The following is a 17,287-nucleotide window of genomic DNA, read 5'->3' on the forward strand; positions in this document are numbered from 1 at the left end:
AAGGGGCTCCCACAAAATCTTGAGGTCTCTCTCTAGTCGGGGACATCTTTCATACAAAGAACCTGTAACCAAGCATGCAGCAAGAAACATTCAATGTTGAAAAGTAAGCAGGTTTAGGGGCGCCTGGGTGGCTCAGTCAGTTAAGCGGCCGACTTCAGCTCAGGTCACCATCTCGCGGTCCGTGAGTTCGAGCCCCGCATCGGGCTCTGGGCTGATGGCTCAGAGCCTGGAGCCTGCTTCCAATTCTGTGTCTCCCTCTCTCTCTGCCCCTCCCCCGTTCATGCTCTGTCTCTCTCTGTCTCAAAAAAATAAATAAACGTTAAAAAAAAAAAAGAAAAGAAAAAAAGAAAAGTAAGCAGGTTTAAAGACACAGGGGTGCCTGGTGGCTCCGTTGGTTGGGTATCTGACTTCGGCTCACGTCATGATCTCACGGTTTGTGAGTTTGACCCCGGGTCGGGCTCTGTGCTGACAGCTTGGAGCCGGAAGCCTGCTTCCCGTTCTGTGTCTCCCCTTCTCTCTGCCCCTCCCCGGCTCACACTCAAAAAAATTTCTTAAAAATAAAAAATAAACACACAATATCTTCTGGGGGGGATGTGGTAGGAAGGTGCTAAAGAAAGAACAGGTAACGTATGAAGTCCATGAAAACCAAAACTGACCTCTATTTCTGGCCTCAGAGACCTGAGATAACTTTTGAGATCGCCCCGCGTCATCAGTTCCATGATGACCAGCGTCGGCTGGCCCTGGGACACCACGCCCAGCAACCGCACCTGGGAGGAATGACAGAGAGAAGGACTCAGAGGGTGAGGGTTGCCCGCGACAGTCCCCATCCAGGCTGCTAGAATAGTCTGTGACCTGCAGAGCCCAGATGTGCAGGCCACAGGGCCCCCACTAGCCGGGGTCTACACCACAGCCAGAGCTGCTAGTGCACAGGTGTCTAAGGGCCAATAGTGAGGTGATGGGGAACTCTGGAAGGCGGGGCGAGACACCAAACCCCCAAGTGATGCCACTGACACTCTGGGGGGCCCCACTGAGGTGTTCTCCCTGCGTCAGTTTCTGGCTTCTCAGGGCATTCTCTTACCACATGGTGACAATTGAACTCCTTCATCACTGAAGCCTCGTTGAGAAATTCAATCCTTTCACGCATGCTCGCGGCCTCGTTCACCGTTTTGATGGCCACCCTGGTTTCGGGCTCATCTTTAACCACGCCTTTGGCAACTCCTTCGTAGACCATCCCGAACGAGCCCTGCCCCAGCTCTCGGCTCATGGTGATTTTCTCCCGAGCAACCTCCCACTCATCAGGTACATACACTGGAGAAGAAGAAACCAGAACCGAAACAGGTAAGGCAGGGAGCCCCTGGGCAGAAGGTGCTTTTGGGGAAACCAGAATACAAGATGCCACTTCCTGAAGTCCACAGAGAACATCAGGAAACAGTGACACGGCTTGTCCTGAAATCTTTGCAAGACAGCTACACGGTCACACACTGGTATTTCAAGTCTTCAAGGATTCTGAGATAATTTTAGGATACTAACAGCACACAAGAACCACAAAGGAATCCAATTTGAGATGCGCTAAGTATAGAATTCACAACAGGCTTCAAAGACTTAGTACGAAAAAAAAAATCACGCAAATATTTCAATAGTTTTTAGACTGACTACCTATTTAAATTGATAATACTTTGGACATACCGGGTTAAATAACGTGTATCGTGAACACTTTTTCACCTCTTTTTTTAATGTTTTTTCATGTTATAGAGAGAGCGAGCGTGAGTGGGGAAGGGGCAGAGAGAGAGGGAGGACAGAGGATCTGAAGTGGGCTCTTCACTGACAGCAGTGAGCCTGATGTGGGGCTTGAACTCACGGATTGTGAGATCGTGACCTAAGTGAAGTGGGATTTCAATTGACTGAGCCACGGCAGGTGCCCCTCACCTGTTTCTTTTATACTTTTTTAAACGTGGTTATTAGAAAAACTTGTGGTTACATATGGGACTGGCCTTCTATTTCTATTGGTAGCACTATTCTAGTTTAGACAAGTGTCTCCAGCCTCACCGAAGCCCCTGGGGTGTCTATATAGGAACAGAAGCTGCTGAACTCTGGCACCAAGGACCATCAGTGGTGAGCAAGGTGGAGGGACAGCTGATGAGCACAGGGGTCTCCCCAGGGCCCTGGCCTGAGTTCCATGAACTCAGGGACCGCCCACAACTGGGTTGAGGGGCTGGGAGGTGGGACATGGTAAGACAGAGCCTGAACATGACTTCTCCAGCCAAGGCTTTCAGTCAATCTGGTTTAAGAAAACAAAGAAGTAATTCCAGGCAGGCAGGAAGGAGAAAGAAAGAGGAAAAGGGAGAAGGGAGGTAAGAAAGAAAAGAAAACAATACAGAGGATCCATCCCACAACTCAGATGGGCAGAATGAAAAAGAAAAAGAAAACTGTGACCTGTTCCATTACCTCCCTAAGAAATTTCAGTTATAAGGACATCCTTCTAATGCTGTGTGTGCTTCTGTCCTTGCCAGAGAGGGGGATTCCCAGCAGGCTCCACTGTATACCAGGAAGGGGTCCCGGCTCAGAAATGCAGGACTGGGGAGCTGCGATGGCATCTGTGTTTGCTTGTATGCTTTTGGACGTTAACCTTGCTCTTACGGCTGGATGTGGGAGAAGCAGTGGCTGGCAGCTGTATTCCAACACCACTGGGTCTCCTGTACTTTTATGCCTGGAAGGAAAGACGTCTATAAATTAGGCCCAAGAGATCCCACCAACTTACGCCACTGAGGAGTGTCCAATATGGCCTATGTTCATCAATCTAGAATTTTCTCTCATATGAACTTTTGTATTTCCCATTACATATGTAGTTTAGGAATTTCGTAAACGGGAGTCTACCTTCTATGTGGCTTAGATGTTATACGGCCCCTAAGAAGAGGCTGAGGCTTGCTTAGGAGAGAAAGTATGTAAGACAAGCCAGTAGATAAGACTCTTCACGATACCCCTCAGAAAGTATAAAGAGAAACCGCCTGTATCCGTTTATCTCCGAAAATCCGGGCTTGCTTTTAATCAGAATTAACTCTGTAGCACACCATAAAACACGGAGTTAAAACCAATCCCATTCCTTCCTTGGGAGGTCCCTGAAGTCAATACTTGCAATCTCTTTCTCTAAATTCAACCCAGCAGCTCTGACTCGAGCCAGCAGGTCCTAAGCCCCGCCAGCCGGCAACGGGTTATGTGCACAATGTTATCAGCACTTCCCTAGAGGGGATTTTCGGTATATTCTGGAGAATGGTGACGTGCAGAATAGCTTCTGGAGAAAGAAGTTTTTAAAGCATTTTCGAACTGCAATGTCATTTTGTCGCCCCTCGAGGAGACTAGCTATAAGGTGTTTGTCAAATGGCCGAATAAATTAAGTTCAAATGAGGTGACCGTGTTCCTACCTGTTGTTGGCCTGGGTGACAGTGTGTTGGGTTTTTATTTTATTTTTAAAGGCGAATCAAGGCATATTATGAAAGTAGTTCTGGAAAGATATAAAATTTGCATTCAAATCACCCTTAGAGTCTGATATTATTGTATTAATGCTCTTTCTAAGCTTCCTGGACACTTCATAGTCAAAATGACAAAATGCCAGTCTTCTGTGCTTTATTTCAAAGCAGAGCAAATTCTCTGGAATAGCCTTATTCCACCTCTACAGAGAAGGAAAGTGGCCTTGCATTTCCCTCATAAATTCCATTAAGTGTGTGATGACTCCTTACCTTATCTGACTTAAAAAAAAAAAAAGCTATTAATTATATAAGCAATGCATAAAAATCTTTTTGCTTTTTTTTTTAATAAAGAAAAAGATACTTTCCACAAGTAACTACTATTTTAAATTTGGTGTGTATCCTTCCAGAATGTTCTCTATGTCTTATATACATACATACATTACATAAAGGAGTATAGAAATATGTGTGTGTGTACATGTGTATGTATATGTACACACATACCTACATGCCTATTAAAAGTACAGCTTTGTGGGGCACCTGGCTGGCTTAGTTGTTTAGGCGTCCCACTCTTGATTTCGGCTCAGGTCACAATCTCACAGTTCACGGGGTCAAGCCCTGCATCAGGCTCTGTGCTGACAGTGTGGAGCCTGCTTGAGATTCTCTCTCCCTCTCTCTCTCTGCCCCTCCTCTGTTCGTTCTTTCTCAAAATAAAAATAAAATAAAGACATTAAAAAATACAACTTTGTGAGACATCTATAGAATCAGGAAGAATGTCCTTATTCTGCACTTGATTCCCATTCAGGGGAGGCTGCTGTTGATCGGCTTTGCTGTAAACAGAACTGAATTAGAAATTATTAGAGAAATCATAACAACTTTACACATTTATATAGTGCTTTTAAAGCGTCAGTGTGTTTTCTTATGTTTTCCATTTACTCAGGGTAATCGATCAGAATAATCACAACTCCATTTCACACGTTCTGCACACCAACTTTCACTTCACCTGAAGCAAGAAGGAGGCACACACTGTTTCTAAACACACCTCCCTGAATTCATGTACTCATTGGCTTATCTGGTGGACCCAAGCCAGCTCCTCCTGTGGGTCAGCTTCCCTGCGGTCGACAAGATGCCAGAGACCATGTCATCCTGACTTCTCAACCACCTAGTTATGCACATGTGTCCGCTGAACCTCAGCGCCTCACCTACAGACAGGCGGGCATAAGAAAAGCCACCTTACCGGGACACAGGAATCAAAGGGAACAGCGTTCGTAAAAGCCCCCGGCAAGTGCCAGTATCACTAGACCCCAGGACCAGTGCCCGGCCTGGACTTACTTATAAAGGTTTGGATTCAAGCACAATAGGGAGAAGAGACAGTAAATAAGGAAAAAACGAAATAAGCATCGAATAGAACCCAACTGCCAAGTCAGACCTCAGTCACTTAACTAAATGGACCTCATGAGTTATTACCCAAGGGTATGTGAATGGGCCGTGAGGGTATAAGTCATAGGAGCCTGGTCAGGAGGGAATGAGCAGAAAAACTCCAAGACAGAAAAATGCAGAGAAGCCATGAGTGATCAAAGACCATCATAGCGATACGAAACTCAGGCTGAAACAGGTTTAAAGGAACTATTTGGTCAGCTGCAGCGTATCCTCTGACTAGATGTCAACAATTAAACAACTTTTGTCATCCTAGCATAAAATCTCAGGCAATTAAGTAAATTGACAACTGTGGTGACCAGTTGTCTCTGAAGACTGTTTTTCTTTGGGGGCATTCCATACAGTCCCAGAATTTTCGACATATTCAGTGAACTGCTAAAAACTGATTTAAAAGAGAAAGGGGGCGGGGCACCTGGGTGACTCAGTCCAGTAAGCGTCTGACTTTGGCTCAGGTCACGATCTCACGGTTTGTGAGTTCAAGCCCTGCGATGAGCTCTGCGCTGACAGCTCAGAGCCTGCTTGGGATTCTCTCTCTCTCTCTCTCTCTCTCTCTCTCTCTCTCTCTCCCCCTCCCTCTGCCCCTCCCCTACTCGCTCTTTCTCTCTCTCTCAAAATAAATTAACTTAAAAAAAATAATAAAAATTTAAAGAAAGTGTTAATGACGACGTATTTGAAGCCAAAGTTACGTCAAATGACGCAAACCTCTTCTCCCTAAATTAGCCGCACTCCTGAAAGCTCCCCAGTCTGGGACCTGACTGGGTCCAGGCAGTGCCCGGAGCTTAGCTGCTTACCATCTGCGGCACTGAAGTACTCTGGGTTCACCGAAGCATACAGCACTCCATTCCCCAGCCTGCTGTTATTTCTGTAAGAAGGAAAAAATTCAGGTTAAAAAAAACCCGACGTGCACACATCTCATCTTTGCTCTATCAGCTTTATTTATCCTGTTTTAAGTATCAGGAGGAAGGGAGCAAGGGGCACCTACTGCCTGCAGACCCTCACCTACACTCCCCCATCTGCCTGGGGCCGAAGACATCTGCTAACAGAGCTCTGGGCTTCCTCAGTGGTCTTGGATGAAAGCCTTGTAAGAAACATTTGTTTCTTGGGGCGCCGGGTGGCTCTGTCGATTGGGCGTCCGACTTTGGCTCAGGGTCATGATCTCATGGTTCATGAGTTCAAGCCCCACCTCTGGTTCTGCGCTGTCCACACAGAGCCCACTTCAGTTCCTCTGTCTGCCCTCCTCTCTCTGCCACTCCCCTACTTTCGCTCTCCCCCAAATTAAGAAAAAAACAAAAAACCAAAAACAAACAACTGTTTCTTTACTTCATTGGAAATTGAAAGGTCTACTGGATAGAAAAGGCTGGGACACTGGGTTTGGAAAATCTCTGCATAAGCAGCGGTATCTGAGGGTGCAACCAGCAAGGGGACAAACCCTACCGGCCCGAGATATATTTTCTGTTGTCACTGACTCGTTAGGAAACGTTCCCTTTTCCTGTGAAGAGCACTGATTGGAAAATCAGGTTTCCCGACCCATGGGGTATTTCCTCAAAATCCTCAAATCGCGTACCTGAACTCAGGTTCAAATCATCAGAGCGCACAGCCACAAAAAGTGTCTGAGCTTTTCCCGGAGGCTCTCACCTTTTTCTGTGGAAGACGTACAACATGATAACCAGTCCCCCCACTATCAGCAGGACGGCAACAGGCAGAGCGATGATCAGGTGGATGAAATTTTCATATGTTACTGCCGAGACAAGGGAAATGATAAAATATCACTGGGTGAACAAGCTGGTCCTCTTTTTTTTTTTTTTTAAGCTGGAAATATGAAAAAAAAAATCCCCCAAAATTCCTTGACTGCCCTATCACAAACTAGGAATTCTGAAGGTAAATGGTATTGGATAGGACACGGCAAAAACCCCTGAGTTATCTGGGGGGGCAGTGGGGGTGGAGATAAAATAAGTGTGTACTGAGGAGTATAGTCATTTTTGAAGTACAGTGTATTCCCGGGGCACCCGGGTGTTGAGCTCAAGTGGTTAAGCGTCTGACTTTGGCTCAGGTCATGATCTCATGGTTTGTGAGTTTGAAGCTCCACATCAGGCTCTCTGCTGTCAGTACAGAGCCTGCTTCAGATCTTCTGTCCCCCTCTCTCTGCCCTTCCCCCACTCATGTGCTATCTTTCTACTAAAAATAAGTAAATATTTTTTTAAAAAGTACAGTGTATTCTGAAATAATAGTTCAAATGGTGGGCTCAAGTGAAATAATATTTGTATGCAATTCAATGACTGTTAATGTATACATACATATATGTATACATACATATATATATAAATAAATTTGCTAAAATAAAATGAATAGAGTTTTACATAAATAGTGCTCAAGTGGTACTGATGCTTGTTTTTATTTAAGAAGAATTTTTTTTAATGTTTATTTTTGAGAGAGAGAGAGAGAGAGAGACAGAACGCAAGCCAGGGAGGGGCATGGAGAGAAAGACACAGAATCCGAAGCAGGCTCCAGGTTCTGAGCTGTCAGTACACAGCCCGATGTGGGGCTTGAACCCACGAACTATAAGATCATGACCTGAACCGAAGTCGGATGCTTAACCAACTGAGCCACCCAGGTGCCCCCTTTTTTTCCCCTAAGATAATTTTTTCAAATGTTTATTTATTTTGAGAGAAAGAGACAGAGAAAGTGCGTGTGTGTGAGCAGGAGGGGGGTAGAGAGAAAGGGAGAGACAGAATCCCAGGCAGGCTCCTCACTGTCAGTGCAGAGACCAACTCGGGGCTGGCTCCCATGAACTGTGAGATCATGACCTGAGCTGAAGTCAAGAGTCAGACATTTGACTGAGCCACCTGGGTGCCTTGAACTTTATCTGTTAAGACAGTTTCACAGACAATTAAAAAGAAAACAAAAAACAAAACAAAAAACCCCCCCAAAAACCACAACTAACTCGATGGCACCCCTTGCCGAAATTGCTCTGAATTCTCCCTAAATGTTTGGGTCTAATTACAAGCTTGACCGAAACACCTGCTCCCCACTGTCACCAGCCCTCATATGACAGGAGCCAGGCTGGACACTGGGGATGCTGACGCATGCTCTGGAAGATTCTCCTGGATGCGGGAGATGAGTGTGTCCACAGGTAGCACAAGAACCGAAAAAAGTGGGCTGCACACACTGCAGGGATGCAGAGGGGAAGGGAGAGGCGAGAAGGGAGCCAGGGGAAGCCTTCCAAGTGCAGAGGAACGGCTGGAAAGGATACTGGAGACTGGTTCCCAAGGGGCCTGTTCAAGCTGAGCAGTTTGAACCTCATTCTGCAGATGAAAGGCAGCCAGTGTGAGCTCTCAGGCCCCGCAGTGAACCGATCAGATGTGTGTCTGGAGAGATGGCTGTGCGTGAGGCCAGCCTGCAGCGGGCTGGCAGCATGGAGGAGGCACTGCGGGTCCTGGAGGTCCTGGGCCAGGGGGCAGGGACCTTGGTTTGTGCTGCGTTATCTAGCCCAGACCTCACAAAGAGACCACTGGTCCTTTTCCATAGAAGAAGACTCCCAGAGGTGACCTGAACTCCCCAAGGGTCACACAGGGAGCAGGTAAGCCATGGTCCTGGGATTGGGAGGGTACACGCTTCCTGTACCCACAGCTCAGAGCTGCCCCAAAAAGCAAGCACCTGAAGTGGTGGCAACAGGGGTTGGATTTCAGTCGCACACGAGAGGCTAAATCAGTGTGACAGGGGGCGGGGGGTGGGGGTTGCTGAATGAGAAGTGGGTGGCTGGGGAGAAAGAAAAGGTGGGGAATGGCTGTAACGGTCCAGGCTTGGGTGGGGCATGGATTATGGTGCCACTCACTGACCTTGGGAACAGAGGCCAGAGAGATACTCTGAGGGTAGCAGCTGTGATTTTGGTTTGAGTTTGAGGTACGCGAGCAGGGGAGGGGCAGACAGAGAGGGAGACACAGAACCCGAAGCAGGCTCCAGGCTCTGAGCTGTCAGCACAGAGCCTGACGCGGGGCTTGAACTCACAACAGTGAGACCATGACCTGAGCCAAAGTTGGATGCTTAACTGACTGAGCCACCCAGGAGCCCCAAGCTATTGTGCTTTTAAAATTAAAGACATTTTGGGGGCATCTGGGTGGCTCAGTCGGGTGAGTGTCCGACTCTTGATTTCAGCTCATGATCCCGAGGTCATGGAATTGAGCCTGGTGTTGGGCTCTGCGCTGAGCATGGAGCCTGCTTAAGATTCTCTCCCTCTCTCTCTCTCTCTCTCTCTGCCCCCCTCCCCCTGCTCATGCTCTAAAATAAAAAAAAAAGTTAAAGACATTTTTTATCAGATAGCTCTCAGAAATGGATTCAGTCTCCTGCATTTTCCAATTCTTGAAAATACTCTCAAGTTATCACTGCCTTTGGGAAGCCAGTAGGGTTTTAGTTTTTCTTCCTGAGGACTATTTCTTATATTTGTATCACTGATACTACCGGTCAGGCTGTACCGTGTTCTTTCTGAGTCCCACATTTCAACGGGAACGTGGACAAACGGGAACACAGCCAGAGAAGAACAAAATGATTAGACGGGTAGAAAATTGGTCTCTGAGACTGGGGCTACAAGAAAGGGCCAAAAGACCAGAGATTATTTAGTCTGGAGAAGAAAAGTCTGGAGAGTAATTTAATAGTTTTCAAGCACATGAAGGGCTCCTTAAAGGACAGCAGTTGCCAGAAAGCCTTTTTGTAAAGCTTCTGTCTCCTCTGAGGATTAAACAGGAGGAAGAGACACTGCACTAGGACAGGAGAGTCTTGTCTGACATGAGGACAAACCTCCCAGCAGCAAAGCGGGCATGCAGATTTAATTTTCCTGCAGTAGATGTCAACTTCTGCTGGAAAGAGTCCATCAGAGGGACTCCCGGTTTCCAGTGGGAACCTAGCGCTCACGGGGTTAAAGATGGGGTAGCCATGGCACAGAGGGCCTCGACTTCTCTGAAGGTAAGTCAGAGCTGCTATTTCAAAGGTCGCAGCCTGATGCTCGACCGACCCCTAAACCGAGGCTCTTGTTCCTAAGGGATGAGGAGAGGGGAGGGGAGAAGAGGAAGCTAGATGCTACTCTAGACAGAACTATGGTGAAGGTTCTAGCACTGGACTGGGTGGCACAGGCACACTGGTAAGAGCAGGGTAAGTGGACCCCATGGGGAGTTCAGACTACTTTAGTTGATGGAATAACCTGCCTCAGCTATCTGTTTACCCCTAAAACTTGGCACAGGGCCAGGCTCATAAAAATGCTACCTTGAGGTCTGCAGTTCTATTCACTCCATTCTTCTTCTGATATTTGTACTATTAGGATTTTCAAATACCTGTCTTTGGCTATTAGGCACTAACCAGGTGGACTGCCGGAATGGCTGAAGTCCAGAACTTAAAAACTCGGGGCGCCTGAGTGGCGTCCAACTTTGGCTCAGGTCATGATCTCATGGCTTATAAGTTCAAGCCCCGCATGGGGCTCTGTGCTGACAGCTCAGAGCCCAGAACCTATTTTAGATTCTGTGTCTCCCTCTCTCTCTGCCTCTCTTCCGCTCGCCCTCTGTCTGTCAAAAATAAATAAAACATTAAAAAATTAAAAAAAAATAAAAATAAAAACCTCAGACAGCAAATCAGGGCAGCACAGAGGTGGATACTAGGAGGGACCAGGGAGGTGGGGACCATCCACTGGACCCAAAAGTAGCACCAGTAAGCAAGGTGGGTCTGTGCTTCCATGTGGGGCAGTAAGGAGCAGTGTTATGCCAAATTTGACCCCAATAACTGAACGTGAAATAATCTTAAAAAAAAACCGGGTTCCTAATTAGAAAGAGAAACTCAATATGGAAATGATAAGGAATATTTATGTCACCACAGAAAATACTGCATTTTCTTGGCGAACCAACCATAGGGCCCTTGGTGTACCTACACATTTTACAAAACTCAGTTTTAAAATCTGAAATCCTTGTCTAGAACGGCCTTCTAAGAATTCTGTCTTGTCAACGGTTTGAGCATAAAATCACAACATGGCCCAGTCTGGGTGCCAGCCGGCGAACACTGGGCACATTCTGCATGTGTTTGTGCTTTCAAAGTACATCTGTAGTTTACTGGCAGGCAGGGAAGGGGACAAGGCCTGTGATGCTACCACAAGGACTCCTCTCCTGAACAGGCTGGACTGGAGGCCCCCAGATTTCTGTCACCCTTTAGGATTCGAAGCCCTGAATCTGAGACCTAACTAGCAGCCCTAACTGGACAAGGGGCAGAATGGTCAACTCAGCACTTTGTAAAAATGCTTTGGACATTAAACACGTTGGAAGCAAAGGCCCCCTCAAAAGCCCTCCCTGGAAAGGGGCTCTGACCCTCTCCCTGCCCCACAAGAGAGGTAGGAACCCTCAACAGCGGCGGCAGCCCAGCTGGAGCTCCCAAACGAGATGCTGGCAGAAGCACGACCCTTCTGAGATGTGCCCAACTCGGCTCCAACATGGAATCAGAAAGTCAGAGGGCCCGACAGCCCAGGCTTCCCTGGTCCCGGCCCAGCCTGCTTTTGGGGTTCCCAGCTACTCCCTCCGCAAGCCTTACTTTTGGCGGGGACGTAGAAGAACACGGGATCCGTCCACGACCCATTTCCAGAGAGAGAGGTGGCCTGGATCCGGGCCGTATAGTTCCCCGGGTTGAGCCGGTTAAGCTTGGCGCCTCCATACTTCCGGTACTCCTGTCTGGATACACATTCCCGCTGATCCTGGGGGAAAAAAACATAGGTGCCAACTCCCCACGAGCATGTGAGAAATGGGTGCCTCTTGCTACCCAGTGTCTCACATCCCACCCAACAGTGATCCCGATGTGCGAGAACAGGAAAGGAACCCAGTGTTGAATGGCCGTCTTCCAGTGACCATACACACACCCAAGTTCTAAAGGAACTTTTCTTTCTTTCTTTCTTTCTTTGTAATCAAAAAGAGCTGCAGAAAGATTAAGGGTTACTGAAACCAATCTATTCTGTGCCAGAAGATCGCTTTCTGCAAGGGGGATAGTTTCTTAAGGGCGAAAACAAGCCCACCTCCTCGCATATTCCGAGTGCTCTGGGCAGAGTGTGGGGCAGCAGAAAGACCTAAATCCTCGCTGACTTGTCTCTGTGGGTTATGGGGTTAAGTCCTCGGCTAACCGGGAGGCGACCTGTGCCATCGACTGGAATGGAAGCATAGCCAGGTACGGACCACCGCCCCACGCTTACCTCGATTTGTGATCCATATTTTATTTCATACATTAGAATCAGTCCATTGGGATTCTCAGGTTCCGGCCACTTTAAAAAGATGGAGTTTTCAGGCCTTGACTCCCAGGTCACCGGCCCAGGAATGTCGTCTGCTCCTTCTGCGCAACAATTTAAACAAGCGAGAAGGTCAGATTCGGGTACGCCTCGGCGGGGGTGGGGTGGAGGCTAACCTAAGAATCCCCTCCCCCCAGGCTGTGCCTGCAGGGCTGAGGGCGGTGGCCACACAGGTTCCTCCAAAGCTGGGTGCTCACACGTTGCACCGGCTTTGGAACCCAAGCAATCTAATGACCTGTGGGGCTCAAGATGCCACAGTCCCTTCCCTCCCCTCAGACTCCCCGCCCCCCGAAAAAAGCCTGCTATCTCTGGAGAAAGGAACCTATGCGATGCTGCAGAACAGAAGCAGCATCAAAAAGGCGCCTTGCAAGCAGAGGAGGCAGCAGCAAGCCTCCAGGCCGCGACGCAGACCCTTCCGAGTCTGCATCTGCATAAGGCAAACGCATCTTTTTTACGCGGGCATGAAGGACGGCCCGCAAGCTGGGCCTGTTGAGGAAGCCGCTGGGAAGCTCGTGCTGGGACCCAGCCCTCACAGCCACCATCAACTCCTCCAGCCGCCAGGGAAGGCTGGGCATTTGCTCTCTTGCTAAAGCAGTAAGGCAAGTGGTGAGCAGGAGTCACTGCAAGTTACAGCTGGCGAAGGCTCTGAGAAATGAGCTGCTCTGGGGCTCTCCTGGAAGGGTGGGGAAACTGAGGCCAGGGAGGCTGACAGCTGCTTCGAGACGTGCTGCATGTGAGCCCCAGGACCGGGCCCCCCTGCTAGACTCCAGTACTCTGGGCTCCTTCTACCACCTGCTGTCCTGGCAGGAAAGAGAACTGGGCAGTTCACCTCTCCTTTTTTAAGAAACTTATTTACCTATTTTGAGAGAGAAATGCAGAAAGAGAAAATCCCAAGCAGGCTCTGTACTGTCAGTGCAGAGCCGGACATGGGGCTCAATCTCATGAACTGTGAGATTAAGACCTGAGCCGAAATCAAGAGTCAGATGCGTAACTGACTGAGCCATCCAGGCGCCCCCTGTCCTTAAAGATGGATGGCAGTCTGAGTAACAGGCAGCTTCTAACTTCCAAGGGGAACGCAAAGACCAAATAGGAGGACTAAAGGCTACTCCAGCAGTTGACCTTGAGAAGCGACAGTCACTCTGAGTCAAGGCAGTTAACTGATTCCACCGGACCCCAGAACTCAGGAGGGACCGCGCAAATTTCCCTGTGCACAGATGGGGAAAAGGGCCGCGGGAATGCACGAGGCACCAAGGGGGAGGAAGAGAGTTGACCCTGAAGGGAGCTCCCTGTTCCTGAGTACTTTGTATAGACAGGCTGGGATGGAGGCGATGTCATTAGGAGCAGACAGACTCCCTTCCCTGAGCTCCTGGTCTACCATGCTTGCCTACATGACCACCATTCTTTAATGAGCAGGATGGAGACTAAGGGTCATCGCCCGGGGTGTTCGACTCTGTGTCCACAAAACACAGGCTTCTCCACTGGGCTGTGAGTGAGTCAGGAGCGGGGCGAGTCGGATCACACTGTACCTGCAGGCATGGTTCTTGCAAAGACAAAGTTGGAGGCGCTGCAGCCCAGCTTCTCAGCCTCGTGGTTACAGCTGTGGATGTCAATGCGGTACAAAGTGAAAGGCCGGAGGTTGGAGATCACAGTTCTCTCCTTGTTATCCACTCTGCTCTCAAAGAAAGGGTATTCTGTCTCGAGCTCTTCGGGGTCTGTGATATTATAGGTGTCTGCCACCGTGATGTTCCTGCTTCGGCTGGACATGGTGGTGTTGGTGACTTGTGTGACATCTCTCCGCTTCCTTTCAGGTCTGTCAGGAAGAGAGAAACTTGGCTGGTAAGTGCTTCTGCCTCTTTGGTCCTTTCTATGACTTGGGTTAGAGTACCGGAAAGAAAAGAAAAATCTTCACTTTGGATGAAAGGAACTATTCAGCCCCTTTGGATGAGAACCAACAAGTAATATGGGGATTTCCTCCGTTATTTATTTTGCTTTCTCTACTCTGCAAACCTCAGAATCGGCACACAAACTGCCCCCCTGGCTCCCAGAGTAGTGACTCAACTGTACCTAGAGGCAAACAAAGGTCTCAGCCATTCCTGGCTCTGCAGTATCCTGGCTGTTTCATCACAATGTCCATGCTCCTTGGTCCACAGACCTTATGGTTAAACATTAACAGTGACCAACTTGCTGGCCACACCAAGGTTTATTAGGGGGTGAGGTGGGAGGGGGCAGAGGGGGTTCAAAGGCCTGTGGTGGTAGCTTCGCCGGCCCCCTTTGACTGTGGAAATAAAGATACCAGGCAGCGAGCCCTTGCTTGGACCCCCTGACCCTTCCCTCTGGGGCTCCCGCTGAACCCCCCCTTCCTCTGAGACTCCATTGTCTCTATTTCTCACACTCCTGGAGGTCTTTCCAGCCTGGTTTTGCCTCCCACTCAGCAGTGACCTCCTATGGCCTCTCCAAGGCTCTGCTTTAACAGGGGCAGAGTCACCGCCATGGACTTGACTAGGGCTTAGAACAACAGCTACACAAAGCACAGGACAGCAAAAGACAAATCAAAAGAAAAGAATGTCTACACCCCAAAGGGCAGACAAACGGTCCAAGCAGCTGGCGTTGCAGGGTGGGGGGGGGGTGGTATGAAAAAAATGGTTTTGGGCTCTCCCAAGAAACCTTAGTGTTTATTTTTGAGAAAGAGAGAGAGAGAGAGAGAGAGAAAGAGAGAGAGGGAGGGAGGGAGGGAGGGTCAGGCAGAGAGAGAGGGGCACACAGAATCTGAGGCAGGCTCCAGGCTCTGAGCTGTCAGCCAGAACAAAACACGGGGCTCATGAGCCACAAGATTATGCCCTGAGCTGAAGTGGGACGCTTAGCTGACTGAGCCACCCAGGCACCCCTCCCCCAAAAAGCCTTAAAAAGAAGCTCCTAGCGTTTACAGGAACCAACAGCAACAGAACATGAAAGTAAACACCCAGACAAGAAACAGCCACCCTCAGGTCAGCCACCGGAAACGGTGGGGAAGAGGGTGCTGTCCGTTCCATACGGAGGCTGTCAGCAGGCATCACTTATCCTGTGCACGGGCAAAGGGCGGGGAGCAAACAGAACAAATCTCATCCGGAAGAAAACTAAGAGTCCAAGGCAAGGAGAAAGAACAGAAGACAGGAATGCTCATCAGTTCTCATGTAGGGGAGAAAGCGGAAGGCCCACAGGGAGACAGGGCACCTGGGAAGCCATTCATGCTCTCAGTGCCATGCAGCAGGCTTCCTGTGGGTCCTTATTTGCCATGAAGTGAAAAACTTGGAAAGGAAAAGCAGGGCGCTTGGGGAAAGGGCCTCTGGCTCCCCAGTCCGCCCGGCCCAAACGCCATCACCACTCTTGTGCAGTGACCCACTAGGCCCCACCCAAACACGAACTGTTCAACCCAGATAGACTCCTTCCGCCAGGCAGAGAACCGCGGGGTCAGGCCGTGTACTCATGGCCCCACTGCATTTACTTTCATAATACTGGGGGAGGAAAGATTAGGAAACGAGGCGGATAATCTCCTGTCCTCACAACCTGCACACCAGCCAACCTTCCTGGAACAGAAGGACACAAGAAACTACGTTAATTACTAGGGAGACCTTTTTTGAACCTACCAGAACTAACGTCCTGCATTCTCTTCAAAACCAACGCAACACATAAAACCAACACAACACCCAATTACATCTGTAAGAAAGAAGTTGCCTGGGCTTAATCCACTGCAAATAATCCTGTGCCCAAACCCCTCCTGCAGCCCATCCCCATTTACCTGGGATTACACCATGAAGTTCAGTCAAGCTGATTTCTAAACACCACACTTTTGGAGACTGCAGAGCTCTTACTAATGGCACCAAGTTAGGGACTGGGGGAAGGGAGGCCACATGGGACATTATCAGGAAGACAAGGTATGGCACAAGCAGAATGGCATGCCCATGATTCTTTGTAAACAGCCACATTTCCAAATGGTGTGACCGACAGCATCACCGTCCCCTTTCCAAACCACTCCCACTCCATCACGTAACCTACTCCATTGGAAAATCTTTCACTCTTCAACACCTGCCAACGTTTGCTACTGAAACCCAACTATGTGATTTAAAAAATGAAGGCAGGGGAGCCTGGGTGGCTCAGTTGGTTAAGCATCTGACTCTTGATCTCAGCTCAGGTTGTGATCTCGTGGTTCGTGGGTTCAAGCCTGGAGTCAGGCTCTGCGGTGATGGCACAGAGCCTGCTTGGGATTCTGTCTCTCCTTCTCTCTATCCCTCCCCTGATCATGTTCCCTCTCTCTCTCAAAATAAATAAATAAACTTTAAAAAAAAAAATGAAGGCAGTGGTCAATAAAAGGCATTCACCACCGAATACTGACTCCAGAAAGCACTTTATAAACTCTATTGTCCATTCCACTTCAAACCTTCAAACCATACGGGACACACTGGACAATATGTAACATACTAAATCTAACTTGACTGGTTTTAGCACCCCCCCCACCCCCACCCAATAGATTGTTCTTAGAATGAATTAAAAGAAATAAAAATCATCTTTGGATAATTTAGTTCTAAAACAGAAAACCTTCCTTGATGATTCAGTCATTCTGCCACACAGACTATTCCTTCTACCCGAATTCTATTGCAAATTGTGTGGACATCAGATTTATGCCCTCGGGAGGAGGCATTAAAAAAAAAAATGAAGTTCTTATAAATTGGGGCTGCTCACCAAAAGCAAATATGGTATTTATATTCCTCCTATGAGAAGACAGACTAGCAGGTCAGACTTGTCCTAGGAGAGAGAGAATGTCAGGGTGCAGGCATTCATCAGGGGGAATCCGGCACGGGAGAAACTTAGTTTTGAATTCAACAACACAAGCACGATGCATTAATCGTATCTGTGTCAACCACAACTCTGCTTTCACATTGCCCGATCTTGTGTTTCACATCTAATGAGGGGGAAAAAAAAAAAGTACTGCCTTGAAACTACAAACTGAAAGCTCGGGGCCCTTTAGCAAAACTTTCCCAAAGCCTGGACTCACAACCTGAGCTTCTGGCAGGTCCGTGGGACAGCAACATAGCCGATAGCTTTTGCTGGAGAA

At 48.5% G+C, this 17,287-nt stretch overlaps 1 protein-coding gene across 4 annotated transcripts in view; it reads right to left on the reverse strand.

Moving 5' to 3' along the window:
- IGF1R (insulin like growth factor 1 receptor) overlaps positions 1-17,287 on the reverse strand; it is a 300,773-nt gene that overhangs the window by 24,227 nt on the left and 259,259 nt on the right. For all 4 annotated transcript variants that reach the window (XM_042941109.1, XM_042941110.1, XM_042941111.1 and 1 more), the window contains 7 exons: positions 13,725-14,008; positions 12,106-12,242; positions 11,457-11,616; positions 6,534-6,636; positions 5,690-5,760; positions 1,079-1,308; positions 657-767 (listed from right to left, as the gene is read on the reverse strand). In XM_042941109.1, the coding sequence (XP_042797043.1) occupies positions 657-767; positions 1,079-1,308; positions 5,690-5,760; positions 6,534-6,636; positions 11,457-11,616; positions 12,106-12,242; positions 13,725-14,008 (1,096 nt within the window). The remainder of the gene's footprint in view (positions 1-656; positions 768-1,078; positions 1,309-5,689; positions 5,761-6,533; positions 6,637-11,456; positions 11,617-12,105; positions 12,243-13,724; positions 14,009-17,287) is intronic.

The sequence above is a fragment of the Panthera leo genome, chromosome B3, assembly GCF_018350215.1.
Source record: "Panthera leo isolate Ple1 chromosome B3, P.leo_Ple1_pat1.1, whole genome shotgun sequence".
In the NCBI taxonomy this organism is placed as follows: domain Eukaryota; kingdom Metazoa; phylum Chordata; class Mammalia; order Carnivora; family Felidae; genus Panthera; species Panthera leo.